This window comes from Suncus etruscus, chromosome 10 (genome assembly GCF_024139225.1).
Source record: "Suncus etruscus isolate mSunEtr1 chromosome 10, mSunEtr1.pri.cur, whole genome shotgun sequence".
NCBI classification, from domain to species: Eukaryota; Metazoa; Chordata; class Mammalia; order Eulipotyphla; family Soricidae; genus Suncus; species Suncus etruscus.
The window spans coordinates 49,032,299-49,053,564 of NC_064857.1; the positions used below are offsets into that span (position 1 = coordinate 49,032,299).

General features: G+C 61.6%; 1 protein-coding gene across 2 annotated transcripts; it reads left to right on the forward strand.

The window, feature by feature from the left end:
* The first annotated feature begins 273 nt into the window (after positions 1–273).
* On the forward strand, positions 274–20,725 carry ABCA2 (ATP binding cassette subfamily A member 2). Of its 2 annotated transcripts, XM_049782534.1 has the most exons (48): positions 274–426; positions 2,715–2,808; positions 3,368–3,479; positions 3,870–4,033; positions 4,119–4,246; positions 4,323–4,433; positions 4,619–4,837; positions 5,083–5,462; positions 5,953–6,112; positions 7,035–7,163; positions 7,246–7,413; positions 7,499–7,595; positions 8,210–8,383; positions 8,463–8,565; positions 8,644–8,758; positions 8,869–9,059; positions 9,189–9,339; positions 9,435–9,639; positions 9,744–9,908; positions 9,982–10,162; positions 10,263–10,475; positions 10,924–11,120; positions 11,199–11,381; positions 11,526–11,710; positions 12,223–12,343; positions 12,500–12,736; positions 12,816–13,022; positions 13,211–13,313; positions 13,409–13,728; positions 13,806–14,019; positions 14,112–14,217; positions 14,299–14,410; positions 14,492–14,552; positions 14,749–14,923; positions 15,016–15,131; positions 15,445–15,592; positions 15,822–15,945; positions 16,172–16,304; positions 16,389–16,506; positions 16,594–16,772; positions 16,864–17,005; positions 17,092–17,226; positions 17,298–17,401; positions 17,701–17,793; positions 17,879–17,981; positions 18,409–18,546; positions 18,629–18,835; positions 20,087–20,725. In XM_049782534.1, the coding sequence occupies exons 1-48, from the start codon at positions 361–363 to the stop codon at positions 20,120–20,122; spliced, it is 7,323 nt and encodes a 2,440-aa protein (XP_049638491.1). In that variant the 5' UTR covers positions 274–360; the 3' UTR covers positions 20,123–20,725. The 2 variants fall into 2 exon arrangements, with proteins under 2 accessions (XP_049638491.1, XP_049638492.1); XM_049782535.1 differs by lacking the exons at positions 274–426; positions 2,715–2,808 and having other exon boundaries at positions 3,413–3,479; positions 3,847–4,033.
* The last annotated feature ends 541 nt before the right edge of the window (positions 20,726–21,266 follow it).

The following is a 21,266-nucleotide window of genomic DNA, read 5'->3' on the forward strand; positions in this document are numbered from 1 at the left end:
CAAGCCCCTTCCCAGGCCCCGCCCCTCCCCGCAGGACTCTTCCCACAGGCCCCGCCCCGCTCTGCTTGCTTACAGGCCACGCCCCTTCCCTCGGGCCAGGCCCACTCTGCAGGTCACGCCTCTTGGCAAGGCCCCGCCTCTTCCCGCAGACCCCGCCCCTTTCACCGGGACTCTTTCTACAAGCCACGCCCCTTTCATAAGGCCCCGCCCACCTCTTTCTACAGGCCCCGCCCCTTCCCCAGGCCCCGCCCACGCGCGGGCGCTGTGCGGCGACGGGCGGCGGACGGGCTGCGGGCGGGCGACGGGCGCGCAGCGGAGCCTCCGGGAGGCGGCGGCGCCTTGCGGCCGAGCGGCCCCGCCATGGGCTTCTTGCACCAGCTGCAGCTGCTGCTCTGGAAGAACGTGACGCTGAAGCGCCGGAGCCCGGTGAGCGCCCTTCTGTGCACCCGGGGACCCCGGGAAGGCCCCAGACCCCGCACCCTGCGCCCCGCACCCCGTGCCCAGCCCGCCCGCCTGCCCGCCCGCGCCCGCCGACGTCCGCGCACGGCTGAGTCATGGCACCGGAGCCCTGCGCGCTCTAGGGCGGTGGCGGTGGCGGTGGCGGTGGCGGTGGCGGGGTCGGGCCAGCCGCACCGTGCCCTCCCTCGGGTGCCCAGGGCCGAGCATGGCAGGGGCAGGGCAGGGGCTGGGCGCACCCAGCCTGGCGCTCCCCCGAGCCCGGTTCATCTTTGCTTTGGCATCACCCGCTGCCCTTGGCCCGGACCCGAGCGAGCAGCGCCCCCGCCACAGCCCTCCCCGCTGCCACCTGCTCCATCCCCGCGTTCTTGCCACCCCGGCCAGCGTCCTTGCAGTGCCAGGCCGAGGCCCCGCACCCTCCTGCCCTCTGGAGGAGGGCCCTGCTGGTCCCTGGCCCATCCACAGTGCCCCTGGGTGCCGGGCCTTGCTGTGCGGGGCTCTGAGCACCCGTCTTGGCTGCCAGCGCTCTCCCCGAGCTTGCCTGCCTGGGCCTGGGCACCGCAGCTGCGTGGGACACTATGGATGCCACCTTGGTGCCCCCTCCGAGGGATGGACAGGGGCTGTCCCCTCCTGGCCTGCCAGCAGCAGCAGCCCCACCTGTCCAACTTGGTTTTTCTTGATGAGACCTGGGCTTTCCTGGTCGGGGCCAGTGGGGTCCCCAAGAAGGAACCCAGGGGAAACGGAGCTGGGGGCTGAGCCCAGAGCTGGGTGTCCGTGGCCGGTGCCGGGACCCACAGGCCTCCCCTGGGCACCTGGCACTGGCAGGGAACCAAGCTGGGTACATTTCCTGCCCAAGTCACCGGGGCTGGCTGGCACTGGGCCCGGGAGAGCCGTCCTGCAGCCCAGGTAGTGCTGGTCAGGTTCTGGGTCACTGGGGAGGGCGGCGAGGCCTGGGCGAGAGGACTGGGTCTGGCTACTCGGACAAGGGGTCTGCTTCCAAAGGGGATTTATGAGTAGACGGGAGTGGGGCTCGGGCCTCCACGGCGGCTTTCAGCTCTCACAAGCCAGGTGCCCAGCCCGTCCGTGGTCAGGCGCAGGCAGGGGCTGGCTGTTGTCTTAGTTACCAAGTGCATCCTTGAACTGAGTGCTGGGCTGAGGTGTGTCCACTGAGTGGGCTCAGGACCGTCTTACTTCCTGTTCTGTGTCTCAGTTTCTCCACCTGCGTGAGCTGCCTTAGTTGGTCTTGGCCACGGGATAACGACCTGGGCCAGCACCTGTCTGGGGCCAGTGATGCTGCAGAGGCCCTGTCCCCCTGAGACCGCAGGACCTTCGGGGTCTTGGGGCCCAGGGTTAGGTGGGGCTCCTGGAGGGGTGGCTCTTACGGTACCCAGAGGGACCCCCCCCCTCCAGCCTGTGCCTCGGCAGCGTGAGCGAAGCAGTCGCCATGGCAGCGGGAGCAGCGGTTGCTGCAGTGACGTGCTGGAGGTGCCTGATGAGCCGGAGGGCGGAGCTGGCCCCACGGGCTGACCTGCCTGAGGCCCACGCGGGCATTGTCAGCTGGCACTGTGCCCAGGCGCATGTCTGAGGGTGGCCCGTGGTGTGTGCCCTTGATGGGGCCCTGGCTTGAGCTTGGGGAGGGGTGGAGGCTGGCACAGGCTGGGGCGGGCGTGGGGTGCGGACAGAGCGTGTTCTGGGCCACAGAGCGCCATTGTCCACCCAGCAGTAGCTGCCCTGTCTGGACTGGGGTTGGGGAGGGCTTTGGGGGCCCCTCTCCTGTTGCCCTGCTTTCCCCTCCCCGGCCAGCACAGGTGATAGGGGCAGGTTGGCCCTGGGCATTTTCCCTACCAGAGGTCACCTTGTCCCTGCCCACTGGGGGGCTGGGTGCTGTAGCCAGGGACTGAGGGATCGCTCTGCTCAGCCTACTTCTTCCTGGAGGCAGGGACCTGTCCCCCGACCTTGGGGCCATGTGGGGAGCTGGCTGTGGAGGAGCCAGGGTTGCCCCACGGGATCCTTTTGAGGGGCACAGCAGGTATGGTCGGAGATTAGCTGGATAGGAGCAGGAATCAAGGATGCTGACTGGTGGGTACGGGACGGCGTCCCCCAGAAGAATAAGGCTGTGGGACACAGCTCAGGGCTAAGGGGGTGTAACTAGCCCCAAAGGCAGGGCTGGAGGACACAGCTCAGCTCGAGCAGGGGGACACAGCTGCCTGTCCCTGGCAGGAGGCTCAGCCACCGGGCCTCATTCGCGGCTCTTGCAGTGGGTCCTGGCCTTTGAGCTCTTCATCCCCCTGGTCCTGTTCTTCATCCTGCTGGGCCTGAGGCAGAAGAAACCCACCATCTCCGTGAAGGAAGGTGAGGGCCCTCGCCTCCCCGTCACGGACCCGGCGCTTCCTGTGTCCCCATCCAGTCCCTGGCCAGACCTCTCCGGTGCTCACTGGTCTCCTCTGTTCTGTTTTCCCCTCCCCGCATGGTCCTTGTCTCGCCGTCCTGCATGCAGTCTGTAAGTGAGGGCCACCTTCTCTGGGCTGTCCCCCAGTGCTGCTCAGCACGCACTTCCACACCTGGCTGTGTCCCTGTGGCAGGGTCTGTGGTGGGGGGTGAAGGGAGCAGGGTGGGACTCCCTGGACTTGCACCTGTGGGTCCAGAGAGGTCAGAGGTCACTGCCGGGGTCCCCATGGGACCTCTCAACCGGCACTGCCTGATCTTGGGGAGGGGTCGTTGGTTTGGGCCCTGGATGGTGCTGGAACAGGGTATTCAGGGTGAATAGGTTGCGCTCTTCGCCACAGAGCCATCTACCTTCCTCTTCTGCTCACTTCCTGCTTGTCCCCCTGACTTTGTCCAAATCTCTCTTCTCGACCTCTGCCCCCGCCCATCCCTGCAACCCCTCTGCTCCTTCCCTTCCTGCCACTAGCCTTCTACACAGCCTCACCTCTCACCTCCGCGGGCATCCTGCCAGTGATGCAGTCCCTGTGCCCTGATGGCCAGCGGGACGAGTTCGGCTTCCTGCAGTATGCCAACTCCACGTGAGTCCGGGCACCCTGGGCCGTCCCCCTAACTCAGTGTCAGTCCTGGTTGTTCCAGGGTCAGTCCCTCACCCCATGTGAATCCAGTCACCCTGGGATATGTCTCCAACTCCACAGGAGTCCTAGTTATCTTGGGATGTGGCCCCCAACTCCACATGAGTCGGGGCATTCTGGGGGCTTCCCCCAACTCCCATCATTGCAGGGGATTGTAAGAGTCCTGGTCACCCTAAGGCCTGTTCCCCCCCCCCCCAACTCCACCTCCAAGTCCTCACTGCCTCAGGGCCTGTCCTACCAACTTCATGTGAGTCCTGGTTGCCCTGGGGTGTGTCCCCCATTGCCCCACGAGTCCCATCTCGGCCGGGCACAGGGCTGATGTGCCATGCTGAGCAGGGTCACTCAGCTGCTGGAGCGCCTGAGCCGCGTGGTGGAGGACGGTAACCTGTTTGATCCGGTGCGGCCCAGCCTGGGCTCAGAACTCGAGACTCTCCGTCAGCGCCTCGAAGCCCTGGGCTCGGGCCCAGAGCTGGGAGCTGATGCCCCCGGGGGCCCTGCAGGTAAGTGTGGAAAGGGCAGGCCCAGCCGGCAGAGCGACCTGGCTGAGGGCAGAGCGACCTGAGATGCCCTCTGCTGCCTGTCCAGAGTCATCCTTCTCACTGGACTCAGTGGCCCGAGATCCACGGGAGCTGTGGCGTTTCCTAACACAGAACCTGTCGCTGCCCAATGGCACAGCCGAGGCCCTCCTGGCTGCGCGTGTGGACCTGCCTGAGGTGAGCAGGATACTGGGATGTAGTCTGTGTGTGTGGGACAAGCAGGGCCTCTGAGACCCACCTGTCCCCCACCCAGGTGCATCGCTTGCTGTTTGGCCCTTCACCTATCCTGGACGTAGGGTCGGGCCTCTCCAGGGCTCGGACACCCTGGGGCCACCTAGGCAGCGACCACCTGCTCCAGATGGAGGTGAGGGCAGCCTGTCTTGGAGGTGGGTGAGAAATGGGCCTGAGATCCTGCCGAATTTCTGGGGCTGGCCTGGGGCAGAGGCAGGATGGGTTGTCCCAGACAGAGCCGGTGGTACCAGGTGAGGCTCGGGGCTCAACAGGACCAGGCCCCTTCCCAGCTCTACCCCCTCCCTATACCCTCACCAGGAGCTGCTGCTGGCGCCTTCACTCCTGGAGCAGCTGACGTGCTCACGGGGCTCCAGGGAGCTGGGCCGCATCCTCACTGCACCGCAGGGTCACCAGGATGCTCTGCAGGGCTACCGGGATGTGGTCTGCAGTGGACAGGCCATGGCCCGCACCCGGCACTTTACAGAGTTGGCTGCCGAGCTCCGGGACCAGCTGGACACAGCCAAGATTGCCCAGCAGGTGAGGTCCTGTCTGGCAGATCAGTCCCCACAACAGACACACAACCCAGTGGGGGGTGCTGGGCACCTTGGCACCTGGGCAGAGTCCCTGCAGTGGGAGCCTGACCCTCTGATGGTGCCATGTCCAGGTTGTCTCCTGGCCCTTAGGCCACTGCTCCCAGACCTCTCTCTCCCCAATCCCTGCCCTTAACCCCTTTACCAACCCTGCCCCTGTCTACATGGCACCTGAAACCTATTCTCCCTCAGCTGGGCCTGGACACAGCCCCAAATGGCTCAGTGCCCCAACGTCAGCCACCACCCCCACGGGAGATGCAGGCACTGCTGGAGGATCTGCTGGGTGCCCAAAAGATCCTGCAGGATGTAGATGTCCTCTCAGCCCTTGCTCTGCTGCTGCCACAGGGTGCCTGTGCTGGCCGGGCTCCAGTGGGCCAAGCCAGTGGCTCTGGGGGCACGGCCAACAGCACGGGGCTGGGCCAGAGTCCTGGTTCCAATGGTTCCAACAGCTCAGCCGAGGAGGGAGCAGCATCCTCTGCTGCCCCTGCCTCCTCGGACGCCCTGCAGGGCCAGTGCTCGGCTTTCGTGCAGCTGTGGGCCGGCTTGCAGCCCATCCTCTGTGGCAACAACCGGTAGGTACTGGGCAAGGATGGGCAGGCTCCACATCTCCCTGTCTCCCTGGACATCCACCCTTATGCCAGGTCACCCAAGCCTTGTCTCACTTCTGAACTCTAGCCATGCCACACACGGTACCCCTGAGGAGCTGACCACCAAGGCCAAGGCCATCAGTTCTTCCCTAGCCCAGGCCCAGGTCTTGGCCTAGTGCCCTGCCCACCCGGATGTCATACTCACTAGAATGTCCTGCTTACCAGAATGCCCTGTCCATGGAAGCACAGACCACCCCGCCCCCACACACACCAACTCCCACGGAAAAGCCTTGCTTTCCAATAGAAAACCACACCCACCCTGGGCCTCAGCTAAAAGCTGAAAACTTGTTTTCCAACTGAAAACCACGCCCCAGTCATGATCACTGAGCAATCCACTTTCCTTGAAAGCCAAGCCCACTGGAGACGTGTCCCACTTTTCTGCCCTCCTAACCCCTGATGCCCTGTCCTGCCCCAGCACCATTGAGCCCGAAGCCCTGCGGAGGGGCAACATGAGCTCACTGGGCTTCACGAGCAAGGAGCAGCGGAATCTGGGCCTTCTGGTGCACCTCATGACCAGCAACCCCAAGATCCTGTACGCGCCTGCAGGTTCAGAGGCTGACCGGGTCATCCTCAAGGTGCGTGAGGCCGGTAGAGCTGGCGCCCCACTTTTCAAGACCCTAAAGCACAGCAAAAGTTGGACTTAGCAGGAAACATCCAGGCTTGAGCCCACCGCCCCACTCTGGGGGTGACGACACCTGTGGGCCCGTCCACAGGGTTGGGTTCGGGCCCTGGTGGGCTGCGTACAGTTGCATGGCTGGGCCAGTGAGTACTGAGGTGTGGTATTTTATGCAACACTGAGGAATCACAGGGAGGCCCAAGGGTGACGCTTAAGGGGAGGATTTGCGCTTACAAATGGAAGTTTGGTCAGAGTAAGAATGGTGGTGTAGGGCCCGGAGAGATAGCACGGCGGGGTTTGCCTTGCAAGCAGCCGATCCAGGACCAAAGGTGGTTGGTTCGAATCCCGGTGTCCCATATGGTCCCCCGTGCCTGCCAGGAGCTATTTCTGAGCAGACAGCCAGGAGTAACCCCTGAGCACCGCTGGGTGTGACCCAAAAAAAAAAAAAAAAAAAAAAAAAGAATGGTGGTGTAGGTTGGAGGGTGCAGGGATTACCTCATGCCTACCCTGGCCTTATATAGCATTCCCCAAGCACCATCAGGAGTCACCCAGATTACCCCAGGCATTCTCTCTAGAAAAGAAATGGGAGTGGGCTAGAGAGATAGCACAGTGGTACGTTTTTTGCCTTTAATGCAGCTGACCCAGGAAAGATGATGGTTCAAATCCCAGCATCCTATATGATCCCCTGAGACTGCCAGGAGCGATTTCTGAGCGCTGAGCCAGGAGTAACCCCTGAGCACTGCCGGGTGTGACCCAAAAACCAAAAGAAAAAGAAAAGAAACGGGAGTGGTCGGGACTCTGCCGCTGGGTGGGAGCTGAAGAGTCAGGACAAACTGCTGACCAGCCTACATGAGCCTGTCCTCCTTCCTCACCCTCTGCAGGCCAACGAGACCTTTGCCTTTGTAGGCAATGTGACGCACTATGCCCAAGTCTGGCTTAACATCTCGGCAGAGATCCGCAGCTTTCTGGAGCAGGGCCGGCTGCAGAGGCATTTGGATTGGCTGCAGCAGGTCTGAGGGGCAGCAGGTGTGGGGGGTCATCCCCACTTCCTGCCCAGCAACCACCCTCACTGAGCCGGCCTTGCACCCTCAGTCAGTGGCAGAGCTGAGGCTGCACCCAGAGGCACTGGACCTGTCTCTGGAGGATCTGCCACCTGCCCTGCGCCAGGACAACTTCTCCCTGCCCAACAGCTCTGCCCTGCTGCAGCAGCTGGACACCATTGACAACGCTGCCTGTGGCTGGATTCAGTTCATGTCCAAGGTGTGCTCGGCCCCAGTCCCTGCTCCTGCCCCTGTGAGGGGCTCTGGGGCTGCCTGGGGCTACTCCAACCATGCTCATCCCTCAGGTGAGCGTGGACATCTTCAAGGGTTTTCCTGATGAGGAGAGCATCGTCAACTACACGCTCAACCAGGCCTATCAGGACAACGTCACCGTGTTTGCCAGTGAGCCCGGATCCCCAACCCTGCTCCTGGTGGGCCCCGCTCCTCCCCTGGGCCCTGCTGACCTTGAAGTCCCGCCCCCAAACACCTAGCTCTTGCTGAGCCCTGCCCCACCAAGGCCTGCCTGCCCTGAGCCCTGTCCACCTGAACCCCACCCACAAGCCCTGCTCCTCATCCAAGCCCTGCTGCATTAAGCTCACCCCAAAGTACAACCACCCACCTGCTTGGCTCATGCTGAGCCCCTCATCCTCCCCACTAGCTCTGCCCCTCCACCAACCCTTGCCTATCTTGATTATCCTATTGGTAATCCACGGCCATCTACCTGCCTGGCTCATGCTAAGCCCCACCCCTATGCAAGCCCCGACACCCACAACCATCCACCTGCCTGGCATACTGAGACCTGCTTTATAAACCCTGCCCCTTCCACCAACCCCACCCTCCCATCCTGTTCTACCCCTTCACCCTAGTTGTGTCCCTCCTGGTTCCCTCCCAGCCCTGTCAGGTTGTCAGGCCCCCATGGCTGCTGCCCCTTTCTCCTGTGTACACCTTGACTCTCCCTGCCCTCTGCCCACCCCTTCCCCCCACTCAGTCCTATGGCTCGGGCATCCCGTCTACAGGTGTGATCTTCCAGACTCGAAAGGACGGCTCCTTGCCACCCCACCTCCACTACAAGATCCGCCAGAACTCGAGCTTCACGGAGAAAACCAATGAGATACGCCGGGCCTACTGGCGCCCGGGGCCCAACACAGGCGGCCGATTCTACTTCCTGTATGGCTTCGTCTGGATCCAAGGTGAGGGTCCTGGGTCCAGGGCAAAGGTGAGACCCAAGCTGAAGGATGCCCCCTGATGGCTGACCTGCTCTACCTGCAGACATGATGGAGCGTGCCATCATCAATACCTTTGTGGGGCATGATGTGGTGGAGCCGGGCAACTACGTGCAGATGTTCCCTTACCCCTGCTACACACGGGATGAGTGAGTGCTAGGCCGGGGACTGGGAGCTGGAGCATGGGGCAGGACCCCCGAGCGCCCCCTGATATCCTGTGCTCACAGCTTCCTGTTTGTCATCGAGCACATGATGCCCCTGTGCATGGTCATCTCCTGGGTCTACTCTGTGGCCATGACGATCCAGCACATCGTGGCTGAGAAGGAGCATCGCCTCAAGGAGGTGGGCGGGGGCACATGGAGAGATGGGGCACCCTGAGAGGGCCACTCCAGTGGGGATGGAGTGGGAGGGGCCATCTAAAACCACTGCCAAAGTCCCGCCTCCCAATGCAGGTGATGAAGACGATGGGCCTGAATAATGCAGTGCACTGGGTGGCCTGGTTCATCACGGGCTTTGTGCAGCTGTCCATCTCGGTGACGGCGCTTACTGCAATCCTCAAGTACGGCCAGGTGCTCATGCACAGTCATGTGCTCATCATCTGGCTCTTCCTGGCCGTGTATGCTGTAGCCACCATCATGTTCTGGTGAGTGCCTGATGGGAGGGGAGCCTGTGTCCAGTAGGCACTCATTCATGCCAGGAGGGGGGCTTTGGCACAGTGGCAAGGACATGATGGGCTGCCTGATGCCCATGCCCAGCTCCCCTTCCACCCCAGCTTCCTGGTGTCAGTGCTGTATTCCAAGGCCAAGCTGGCCTCGGCCTGTGGTGGCATCATCTACTTCCTGAGTTACGTGCCCTACATGTATGTGGCCATCCGAGAAGAAGTGGCCCACGACAAGATCACAGCCTTCGAGAAGTGCATTGCGGTGAGGGTCATGGCAGGCCATGTGTATGGGTGGTGTGTGGGTGGTGGTGGTGTCTGGCCTTGCTTCCCTGCACACTGACTCCATTGTCCCCACAGTCCTTGATGTCCACCACTGCCTTTGGTCTGGGCTCCAAGTACTTCGCCCTGTATGAGGTAGCAGGCGTGGGCATCCAGTGGCATACGTTTAGTCAGTCGCCCGTGGAGGGAGACGACTTTAACCTGCTGCTGGCCGTCATCATGCTGGTGGTGGATGCTGTCGTGTATGGGGTGCTCACATGGTACATCGAGGCAGTGCACCCAGGTAGTTTCCTCTCTTCCCCCGTGGAGGGGGCAGCACTGGGGCTCTGTGGCTTGAGGTCAGAGATTGATGACTCAGGGCCTGGCCACTTCCTTCTCCCCACCCAGGCATGTATGGGCTGCCCCGACCCTGGTACTTCCCGCTGCAGAAGTCCTACTGGCTGGGCAGTGGGCGAACAGAAGCGTGGGAATGGACCTGGCCCTGGGCTCATGCCCCCCGACTCAGTGTCATGGAAGAAGACCAGGCCTGTGCCATGGAGAGCCGGCACTTGGGTGAGACAGCATGGGACAGCTGGGTGCTGGAGGGCCCCGGGGAGGCTGGGCGCTGACCTGGGCCTCACTGCAGAGGAGATGCGTGGCATGGAGGAAGAGCCTACCCACTTGCCCCTGGTGGTATGCGTGGACAAGCTCACCAAGATCTACAAGACGGACAAGAAGCCGGCCTTGAACAGGCTAAGCCTGAACCTCTACGAAAATCAGGTGGTCTCCTTCCTGGGTCACAACGGGGCTGGCAAGACCACCACCATGTGAGTACAGACAGCCGCTGTGCTGTGGGGCTGGCCAGGTGACGCAGTGGGCTTTGCTGGGACAGGGGCTGGTAAGTCATGGCCATGCCCACCCATCCAGGTCCATCCTGACCGGCCTGTTCCCACCCACATCGGGATCAGCTACCATCTACGGGCACGACATCCGCACAGAAATGGATGAGATCCGCAAGAACCTGGGCATGTGCCCTCAACACAATGTGCTCTTCGATCGGCTCACGGTGGAGGAGCACCTGTGGTTCTACTCCCGGCTGAAGAGCATGGCCCAGGCGGAGATCCGCAAGGAGATGGAGAAGTGGGTGGAGGGGGCATGTCGGGGTGGGCGGGGCCATGTAGTGGGCAGTCTTGGGAAGGGGCATATGATGGGTAGGTCTTATGTGCTTGGCAACTGCTTGCAGAATGGGTGGGGCCTTGTGTGTTAGAATGGGCATTAGAGTGGGTGGGCTATGGAGGGCAGGGCCTGCCCTTGAGTAATGAATGGGAAGGAATGTGGCTGGGTGGATGGGACCTTAGTGCTGGGCAGGGTCTTGGGTAGTATGGGTGGAGCCTTGTTTGATGAGCAGGGTCTGTGGCAGGGTGGAAGGGCCTTTATCTGGGCATGTTCTTGGGCAGGGTGAATGGGGCCTGTATGATGGGCAGAGCCTTGCAGGGTGGAAGGGCCTTGTTAGCTAGGTACCTGTGCATCCACAGCTGTAGAGTGGGTGGGATGCTCCAGCCCTGCTCCACCTTTCTCTCCTTGTCAGGATGATCGAAGACCTGGAGCTGTCCAACAAACGGCACTCGCTGGTGCAGACCCTGTCAGGTGGCATGAAGCGCAAACTGTCGGTGGCCATTGCCTTTGTAGGCGGGTCTCGGGCCATCATCCTGGACGAGCCCACGGCGGGGGTGGACCCCTATGCGCGCCGCGCCATCTGGGACCTCATCCTCAAGTACAAGCCTGGTGAGTGGGCGTGGGCAGGGTGGTTACCCCCACCTAGCCATACCTCGCAGCCTCCTGAGCCCAGCCGGCCTCCTGCAGGTCGCACCATCCTCCTGTCCACCCACCACATGGACGAGGCCGACCTGCTGGGGGACCGCATCGCCATCATCTCCCATGGGAAGCTCAAGTGCTGTGGGTCCCCACTCTTCCTCAAGGGCGCCTACGGCGATGGCTACCGCCTCACGCTGGTCAAGAAGCCAGCCCAGCCTGGGGATCCCCAAGGTCTGTGTGGAGATTGCCCATTCCCCACGAGGAAGGGAGGGAAGGAAGGGAAGGGCCGGGGCCTTGCGGCCACCTTCTCTGTAGCAGGGGTCAGGTGGGCCCCATTCAGGGTCTCTCTCCCAGCCCCTCTTCTTATCCTCCCAGAGCCAATGCTGACATCAAGCCCTTCGGGTCGAGCCCAGCTGAGCTGCTGCTCTGAGCCCCAAGTCTCCCAGTTCATCCGCAAGCATGTGGGTTCCTGCCTACTGGTCTCAGACACCAGCACGGAGCTCTCCTATATCCTGCCTAGTGAGGCTGTCAAGAAGGGGGGCTTTGAGCGCCTCTTCCAGGTGCGTGGCTAGCCCTAGCCTCATGTGGGTGGGCGGGCTTAGGAGGGGCAGCCAATACGTGGGTGGTTGGGTCATCAGGGACAGCCAATAGGTGGGTAGAGCAGAGAGGGAAGGGCATTGGACAGATGGGACAGGCAAGGCACTGGATAGATGGGCTGTGGGTGGGCGGACTTAGGAGGGGCAGCCAAACAGGTGGATGAATGGATGGATGGATGGATGGATGGGCTGTGGATGGACACGTCATTAGGTACAATCAGGTGGGTGAATGGATGGGCTGTGGGTGGGCAGGCACAGCAGAGATAGGCAATCATGTGGGTGTGAGCAGGCAGGGCAGAGCATTAAATGAATGATGGGCTGTGCGTGGGCGGGGCTATCAGGGGCAGCCAATCAGACAGGTTGTTGGATGGCTGTGGGTAGGTGGGTGCAGTAGGAGTAGCCCAGTCAAGTGGGCCTAGGGAGGCGAGGTCCCTGTAGTCCAGCCTACATGAGAGCCTCACCCAACCCTTCCCCAGCACCTGGAGTGCAGTTTGGACCTGCTGCACCTGAGCAGCTTCGGGCTGATGGACACGACACTGGAGGAGGTGTTCCTCAAGGTGTCTGAAGAGGACCAGTCTCTGGAGAACAGTGAGGCAGGTGAGGCCCAGAACCATGGGTCAGCCCCGCACTGTCCACTGGGTGGAGTCTGGCTGGGGCTACTGCTCACGGGTCCTTCTCTGGAGGTCAGGGCTCAGGGGGGCTAGAGAGCTGGGATTCCCCACGGGACGCTACCTGCTCCGTCTGCCATGGCAGATATGAAGGAGTCCAGGAAGGATGCATTTCCTGTGACCGACAGAGCTGTCTCAGGGGAGGCACCAGCGGGCAACCTAGCCCAAAGCTCGGAGCTGGCACAGTCGCAGGCGTCCCTGCAGTCCACGTCCTCGGTGGGCTCTGCCCGTGGCGATGAGGCCACTGGCTCTGCAGGTGTCTACGGCGACTACCGGCCGCTCTTGGATGGCCTTCACGACCCGGACAACGTCAGTCTGCAAGGTGGGGGCTTGGCTGTGGGGGCCTTGGGAATGGCCTGAGTGGCGACCAGGTCGTGGCTCAGCATCCTCTCCCTGTGCAGAGGCTGAGGCTGAGGCACTCACACGAGTGGGCCAAGGCAGCCACAAGCTGGACGGCTGGTGGCTGAGAGTGCGCCAGTTTCATGGGCTGCTGGTGAAGCGATTCCACTGTGCCCGCCGCAACTCCAAGGCATTGTCCTCCCAGATCCTGCTGCCTGCCTTCTTTGTCTGCGTGGCCATGACCGTGGCCCTCTCTGTTCCCGAGATCGGTAGGGCTGCACGCGCCTCAGGGGATGCTCCATCCGCCCCATGCTACTTGGAACCCTGCTTGTCCCTCCCAGTCCTTTCTCCAGTTCCCTGACCCAAGCCCTCATGGTGTTCAGGAAGGGGGAAACCAAGCCTGAGATCCCTGGCCAGGTAGAGGGTAAGAACCGGCTTCTCCCCACATCCCTCCCAGGGGACTTGCCCCCGCTGGTCCTGTCGCCCTCCCAGTACCACAACTACACTCAGCCTCGTGGCAACTTCATCCCCTATGCCAATGAGGAGCGCCGGGAGTACCGGTGAGCACTGGCTGGGCTGAGGCTGGGCTGGGAGCTGGTGAACGGACATCCCATCTCCCTCCTCCACCACTGGACTGACCGTCTTGCCCTTCCAGGTTACGGTTGTCGCCCGATGCCAGCCCCCAGCAGCTGGTGAGCACTTTCCGGCTACCATCTGGTGTGGGGGCCACCTGCGTGCTGAAGTCTCCAGCCAATGGCTCGCTGGGCCCCACCCTGAACCTGAGCAGTGGCGAATCCCGAGTGCTGGCCGCTCGCTTCTTCGACAGCATGTGCCTGGAGTCCTTCACAAAGGGGCTGCCACTGTCGAACTTCGTGCCCCCGCCGCCCTCCCCTGCCCCTTCCGACTCACCCATGTCCCCTGATGACGACCCCCTGCAGACCTGGAACTCCTCGCTGCCACCCACATCAGGGCCAGGTACCAGTTCAAAGACCTGCTGGGCGTGGGGTGGGGTGATGTTATGGCTGGGGCTGACTGCCCACTGCTACTCACAGAGAACTGGACCTCCGCACCCGCCCTTCCCCACCTGGTGCGGGAGCCCGTGCGCTGCATCTGCTCGTCGCAGGGCACTGGCTTCTCTTGCCCTGGAGGCGTGGGGGGACACCCCCCACAGATGCGTGTGGTCACTGGGGACATCTTGATGGACATCACTGGCCACAATGTCTCTGAGTACCTGCTCTTCACCTCTGACCGCTTCCGACTGCACCGGTGAGCCAGTCGGAGGGGTTGGGACTGAAGGATTAGGGTGCTCCCTGTCCGCCTATCTTCACTGCCATCCACCCACCCTCCTTCTCTACCAGGTATGGGGCAATCACGTTCGGCAACGTGCAGAAGTCCATCCCGGCGTCATTTGGCGCCCGAGCACCGGCTATGGTGCGAAAAATCGCAGTGCGCCGGGCAGCACAGGTGAGTGCTGGCTATGTCCCATGTCCCCCCACGGCTTCCCACAGGGACCCACGGGTTTTGCGTCACTCTCTCTGCCCCCAGGTGCTCTACAACAACAAGGGCTACCACAGCATGCCCACCTACCTCAACAGTCTCAATAACGCCATCCTTCGCGCCAACCTGCCCAAGAGCAAGGGCAATCCAGCAGCCTACGGTGAGTGGGATGGGCATGTGGGGGTGTGAGAGGGACATGTGATACTGAGCATGCCTCTGAGGCTGCCCTCCTTGTGCACAGGCATTACTGTCACTAACCACCCCATGAACAAGACCAGCGCCAGCCTTTCCCTGGATTACCTGTAGGTGGGGGACCTGATGGAAGTGTGTCTGAGAGCCCAGAAGGGGTGTGGCTGGGAGGTTGGGAGAGGTGCAGCTGGGAGGCTGGAAAGGTAGCGGCTTGAGGGTCACGGTGGGAGGCCGGGATGGGCAGGGTTGGGAGGTCTGGAAGTAGGTACCACTGTGGCACTGGGCAGGGCTCAGGGCTATTTCCCCCAGGTTGCAGGGCACCGATGTAGTCATCGCCATCTTCATCATTGTGGCCATGTCCTTCGTGCCAGCAAGCTTTGTGGTCTTCTTGGTGGCCGAGCAGTCCACCAAGGCCAAACACCTGCAGTTCGTCAGCGGCTGCAACCCCGTCATCTACTGGCTCGCCAACTACGTGTGGGACATGGTGCGCCCCGGGCCTCTGCCTTCCCGTCCTGCCCCCCAGCCTGTTCCCAGGGTGCTCCTGGCCTGGCCCTCACCAGCACCCCTCTCTGGTAGCTCAACTACCTGGTCCCAGCCACCTGCTGTGTCATCATCCTGTTTGTGTTTGACCTGCCAGCCTACACTTCCCCTACCAACTTCCCAGCAGTGCTCTCTCTCTTCCTGTTGTATGGGTAAGAGGGCAGGGTCAGAGGGCTGAGAAGGGCAGGTCAGAGGATGGTCAGATGGCTGAGGAGGGCGGGATTAGGGGACCAAGGGTGGGGTTAAAGGGAAGAAGGGTCGCTGGGGTCAGTGGGCTGGAGAGGGAGGGGGTCAGAGAGCTCACCATGCCTGCTGCCTGCCTTCCCACAAGGGGTCCACCCCCATTATGTTCCTCTGCCCACATAGTTCATTCTTCCCCTCATGTCCCTACCCCCAGGGGGGCTCATCCCCTCCCATGTCTCTATCCCTAATGGCTTCATATCCCCCTCATGTTCCTACCCCCAGGTGGTCCATCACTCCCATCATGTACCCAGCCTCCTTCTGGTTCGAGGTGCCCAGCTCAGCCTACGTGTTCCTCATTGTCATCAACCTCTTCATTGGCATCACAGCCACCGTGGCCACGTTTCTGCTACAGCTTTTCGAGCACGACAAGGTGTGTGGCAGGACCAGGGAAGTAGGGTGGGCAGGGACAAAGGGGCTGTGGGTAAGGGGATGGGGTGGGTAGGTGCAGGGTGCTGTGGGGGGCAGAGCTTGGTAGGCAGGACTGAAGGAGGGCAGGGCTGTGGGGGGATGGGTCAGGCAGAACAGTGGGCAAGATAGCAGGGCCGAGGAGAGCCAGGAAGCTCAGGGCAGGCCAGCAGAGCTGAACTCACTGCTCTCAGGACCTGAAGGTGGTCAACAGTTACCTGAAAAGCTGCTTTCTCATCTTCCCCAACTACAACCTGGGCCATGGGCTCATGGAGATGGCCTACAACGAGTACATCAACGAGTACTATGCCAAGATCGGTGAGGTGGGGGGGGTGAGGCATGGAGGCAGGCCATCTGGGCATGGCCAAATAACATGTGGGTGTGTTCTGTGGGCATGGCCAATGGGCGATGGGTTGGCATGGGGGTCATGGGGACTGGAGGCTGAGGCTTAGAAGGGGACCTGGGCATGGCCAGGGTCCACAGGGCAGTGTGGGGAGTATGGGGTCCATGCCTGCGCCCAGGTCCCGAGCCCGTTGCCCCGCAGGCCAGTTCGACAAGATGAAGTCCCCTTTCGAGTGGGACATCGTCACCCGGAGCCTAGTGGCCATGACGGTGGAGGGCTTTGTGGGCTTCTTCCTCACCATCATGTGCCAGTACAACTTCCTTCGGCAGCCACAGTGAGTGGGGCCTTTGGCGAACAGGGCTTCAGGGAGGTGGGGTGCTTGGCGCACCAATGACTCCCAACCCGCCCCCTTCCCCAGGCGCATGCCAGTGTCCACCAAGCCCGTGGAGGATGATGTGGATGTGGCCAGTGAGCGTCGGCGTGTGCTCCGAGGGGATGCAGACAACGACATGGTCAAGATCGAGAATTTGACCAAGGTGGGTCCCGGGCATCAAGATGGCTGTGTGCAGGTGCAGGGTGGACACCGTGGCATGGTCTCCAAATAACAGCCCTCATCTGCTCAGGTCTACAAATCTCGGAAGCTGGGCCGCATCCTGGCCGTGGACCGACTGTGTCTGGGCGTGCGGCCCGGGGAATGCTTTGGGCTCCTGGGTGTCAATGGAGCAGGCAAGACCAGCACCTTCAAGATGCTGACGGGCGACGAGAGCACGACTGGGGGCGAGGCCTTTGTGAACGGGCACAGGTCAGTGGCTTGCAGGAGGGCAGCAGGGTGGGGTAGGCAGCTGGCGAGGGCTCCGGCCAGCTGCTCAGGGCTGACAGTGCTGTGTCCCCAGTGTGCTCAGGGAGCTACTGCAGGTACAGCAGAGCCTTGGCTACTGCCCCCAATTTGACGCCCTGTTCGACGAGCTTACGGCCCGTGAGCACCTGCAGCTCTACACGAGGCTCCGGGGGATCCCCTGGAAGGATGAGAAGCAGGTGGGTCCCAGCCTGCCATGCCAGCTCCCACCACTGCTGCAGCAGCACACGCGCCCACCCTTACATCCCTGCTGTGCCCTCTGCAGGTGGTAAAGTGGGCTCTGGAGAAGCTAGAGCTGACCAAGCACGCCGATAAGCCGGCCGGCACCTACAGCGGTGGCAACAAGAGGAAGCTGTCGGCCGCCATTGCCCTCATTGGCCACCCGTCCTTCATCTTCCTGGTGAGGCCCCTGGGGTGGCCGGCGGGGCAGGAGCAGGGTGCGGGGCTGTGGCTAAGCCTGTGCCCCCTTAGGACGAGCCCACTACAGGCATGGACCCCAAAGCACGGCGCTTCCTCTGGAATCTCATTCTGGACCTCATCAAGACCGGGCGCTCCGTGGTGCTAACATCACACAGGTGTGTCCCGATCCCACCCCCTATTGTGTACTCCTAGCCACAGCTGTCTCCATGGCCCCTCTGCTCTGCCTGAGTCTAGAGCCCAACTCCTGCCCTCGGGGTCCCAACCCTGCAGCCATGCCCAGCCCTGCTCTGCCTGAGCCTAGCTCCAAGCCCCCTAGAACCCCGCCCCACTTTATTTCTAGCCTCAACCCTGTGTCATGCCAAGCCCTGCTCTGCCGGCCCCCACGAATCCCCACCCTACCCCTCCAGGGTGCTCAGGCACCTCCTGACCCCGCGACCCTGCTTTGTGCCCGCAGCATGGAGGAATGCGAGGCCCTGTGCACGCGCCTGGCCATCATGGTGAACGGGCGGCTGCGCTGTCTGGGCAGCATCCAGCACCTGAAGAACCGGTGAGCTGGTTGGTGGGCAGAGTGTGGGGCCAGGGAGGGAGAAGTGGGGGTGGCAAGGGCCATGGGCCACGGGCCTGTCGCGCAGGTTTGGCGACGGCTACATGATCACCGTGAGGACCAAGAGCAGCCATAGTGTGAAGGATGTGGTGCGCTTCTTCAACCGGAACTTCCCCGAGGCGGTGCTCAAGGTGGGCAGGGGCGGGGCCTGCGTGGGAGGACAGAGCGGACATGGGCGTGGTCACGTGTGGGCGTGGCTTGTGGGTGTGGCCTTGCTATCTGGCCTGAGGGTCATATTGTGGGAAGGACTTGGGGCAGGGCCCAGTGGGGCGTGGTATGGGCGGAGCCTGAATAATGAAGCAGCTGTGGGCGGGGCCTGAGTGGCCCCCTGCAGGCAAGGTCTGGGAGGGTGAGAACGATGTGGGCGGGACCCAGAGAGCTGTGCGGTTTGTGGGCGTGGCCTGGTGGTGTAGGGGGATGTGGGCGTGGCCTGCGGGTGTGGCGGAAGCTGGGCGGTGCCGGCGTGGGAGTGTCCTGGTGGGACCTGTGACTAGGTCCAGGAATTGCACAGCTCCTGGTCCCCTCTCGTCTGACTTGTCTGACTTGCCTTGCCCCCAGGAGCGGCACCACACGAAGGTGCAGTACCAGCTCAAGTCGGAGCACATCTCGCTGGCACAGGTGTTCAGCAAGATGGAGCAAGTGATGGGGGTGCTGGGCATCGAGGACTACTCAGTCAGCCAGACCACCCTGGACAATGTGAGTGTCTGGAAGCCAAGGCGGGGCCGGGGCCGGGGCCTGGGCCTCCCCATCCCACCCACAGCCCGACTCGGCCCCACAGGTGTTTGTCAACTTCGCCAAGAAACAGAGCGACAACCTGGAACAGCAGGAGACGGAGCCACCCTCTGGCCTGCAGTCCCCCTTGGGCCGGCTGCTGAGCCTGTTCCGGCCGCGCCCTGCACCCACAGAACTCCGTGCTCTGGTGACTGAGGAGCCCGAGGACCTGGACACAGAGGATGAAGGCCTCATCAGCTTCGAGGAGGAGCGGGTGAGCAGGACCTGCCTGCAGGCAACCCCGCACCCACTCTGTGGAAGCTGGTGGGTCCCTAGGGCCTCTGCTGACCTCATTCAGGTGACAGAGCTCCACCAGAGGCTCAGCACTAGAGCAGACATGGAGGCCTAGGAGTAGGCAGACATCCCAGATGTTGAGGGGTGTCTCCACAGGGCAGAGTGGAGATTGGGGGAGCAGAGCGTAAAAAGGGATCCTGGGTTGGACGCCAGGGAGATAAGACAGCAGGGAGGGTATTTGCCTCTCACAACCAACCTAGGTTTGATCCCCAGTATCTGATAAGGTCCTCCAAGGAATCCAGGAGTGATTCCTGAACACAGAACCAGGACTAAGTCCTAGGCACTGGATGCAGCCCTAATATCAACAACAGAAAATAGGAAAAGGAAAAGAAAGAATCCTGGGCTGGAACTAGTATAGTGTGGAGTTACTGCCTTGTATGTAGGGGACCCAGACTCGAGCCTCAGCATATCATGGAGTCCCCTGGGCCCTGCCAGGAGTAAGCCCTCAGTGCAAAGCTAGGAGTAAGCATCCTGAGCACCACTGCATGTGGCCCAAATATAAAAGAAAGAAAAAAGGTGTTTTTATTTTGGATTGAGAGCCACACTCAGTGGTATTCTGGGAATTTTTTCTGGCTGTGAATTCAGAGGCCACTCCTGGAAGGGCTCAGGGAAACTAGAGGTCGAACCTGGGGTAGTCATATATGTAAAGCAAGTACTAGCTTTTCAGCCCTGAGATAATCCTTTTTAAAAGTAAGTGGTGCAGGAGTGATGGCATAGTGGGGAGGGCATTTGCCTTGAATGTAGCCAACCCAGGTTCGATTCCCAGCATCCCATATGGTTCCTAGAGCATCGCCAGGAGTGATTCCTGAGTGCAGAGCCAGGAGTAACCCCTGAGCACTGCCATGTGTGGAACCCCACCCCCCAAAAAAAGAGTAAGTGGGGCTGGAGCAATAGTATAGCAGGGAGGAAAAATAAACAGGACCGACCTAGATTCAATCCCATATGATTTCTCAAGCCTGCTAGGAGTAACCCCTAAGCATCGCTGAACGCAGAGCCAGGAGTAACCCTTAAGCTTTGCTGGGGTTGGTCCCAAAACAAACATAAAACAAAGTAAGAAAACTAGAAAAGGTTTGTGGGGTGGAATCTGCCACAGAGCTCAGCACCCAGGTCAGTCCCAGGTGTGGAGACAGCCACTAGGGGTCACCCCAACTCAACCATCATCTGTCACCAGGCCCAGCTCTCCTTCAACACAGACACGCTCTGCTGACTGTGGGCCCAAGGACACAGCGGAGACAGAAGTCATGCAGGGCAAAGTCCCAACACTGAGTGGCTGGCCCTGGAAGGGGAGGTCCAGGACCGGGGTGCCATGCCCCCGCCGCCCCTGCTCCCGTGGCCATGCAGCCACCCTCTCCCATTTGTGCCAAAGGCCAGCCCACCCGGGGCTGCGTACTCCCTCACCCCGCTTTGCCTTAAAGCCTGGGGGTCTGGTCTGGCCCCTCACCTCTCCCCTCCTTGGCTCTGCCCACTCTTCTGGGGCCACCCAGGGTGACCATCCCCGTGGTTCCTGTCTCTGGGCCAGGATTCCTGAACAGGCCTTTCTTTCTGTCAGTGGGATTGGGACACGACAGCACTAGGGGGCAGGGGACTAGCCCAGGCTCCTATCTATTTTTTTGGAAAGAGGCTCCCTGACCTGTTTTCACATGGGGCTCCCCGTGTGGGGGGTGGGGGATACTGGCCCTGTGGGCTGGGAAGCTTCCTCCCTTCTGCTGCCAGCGCCTGCCTCCGGCTCGGCCCCTGCCCACCCTACACCCAGGAGCTGAATCTGTACATAGCGCACGGATGTTTGTTTTAAATAAAACCAAAAAGCTGATGCATGTGGTCTGTGGCTTGGCACTGGGGGCGCGGCTGGGTCAGCTGGGAGAACCAAGGGCTGCTCCTCCCACCAACCCCAATGTGACCGCATAAGGAGGCTGAGGCAAGGCACTGGATGCCTTGTAATCCTTGTAATGGATGCGGTGTAATCCTTCCAATGGATGCGGTGTAATCCTTCCTGGCTGGGCACCCTGATACTATGGCACATGGGAAATATCCTAGACAGAGAAAGAGCACTGGTGAGGTGACTCATGCTGTTGGGGGGTCCCGGAAATTGGAAATTGGGGTTCTGTGGAGGCAGAGTCATGTCCAGGCTGGGGACAAGGCACCAGGACAGACCTGGGGCCTAGGCTTCTGCCACACTGGCAGACCCAAGGGGATGCGCAGAGCCCCTCAGAGTGTGGGGGCAGATGTGGATGCTTCAGGGACTGACAGGTCCACAATATCTCCCCAGGAAGCAGCGGGTAGTGTCAGGTATCGAGGGGTGGCAGGGTTTATGCAGTTTTGCTGAGCAGATGCAAGGTGAGAGAGCCCTTTCT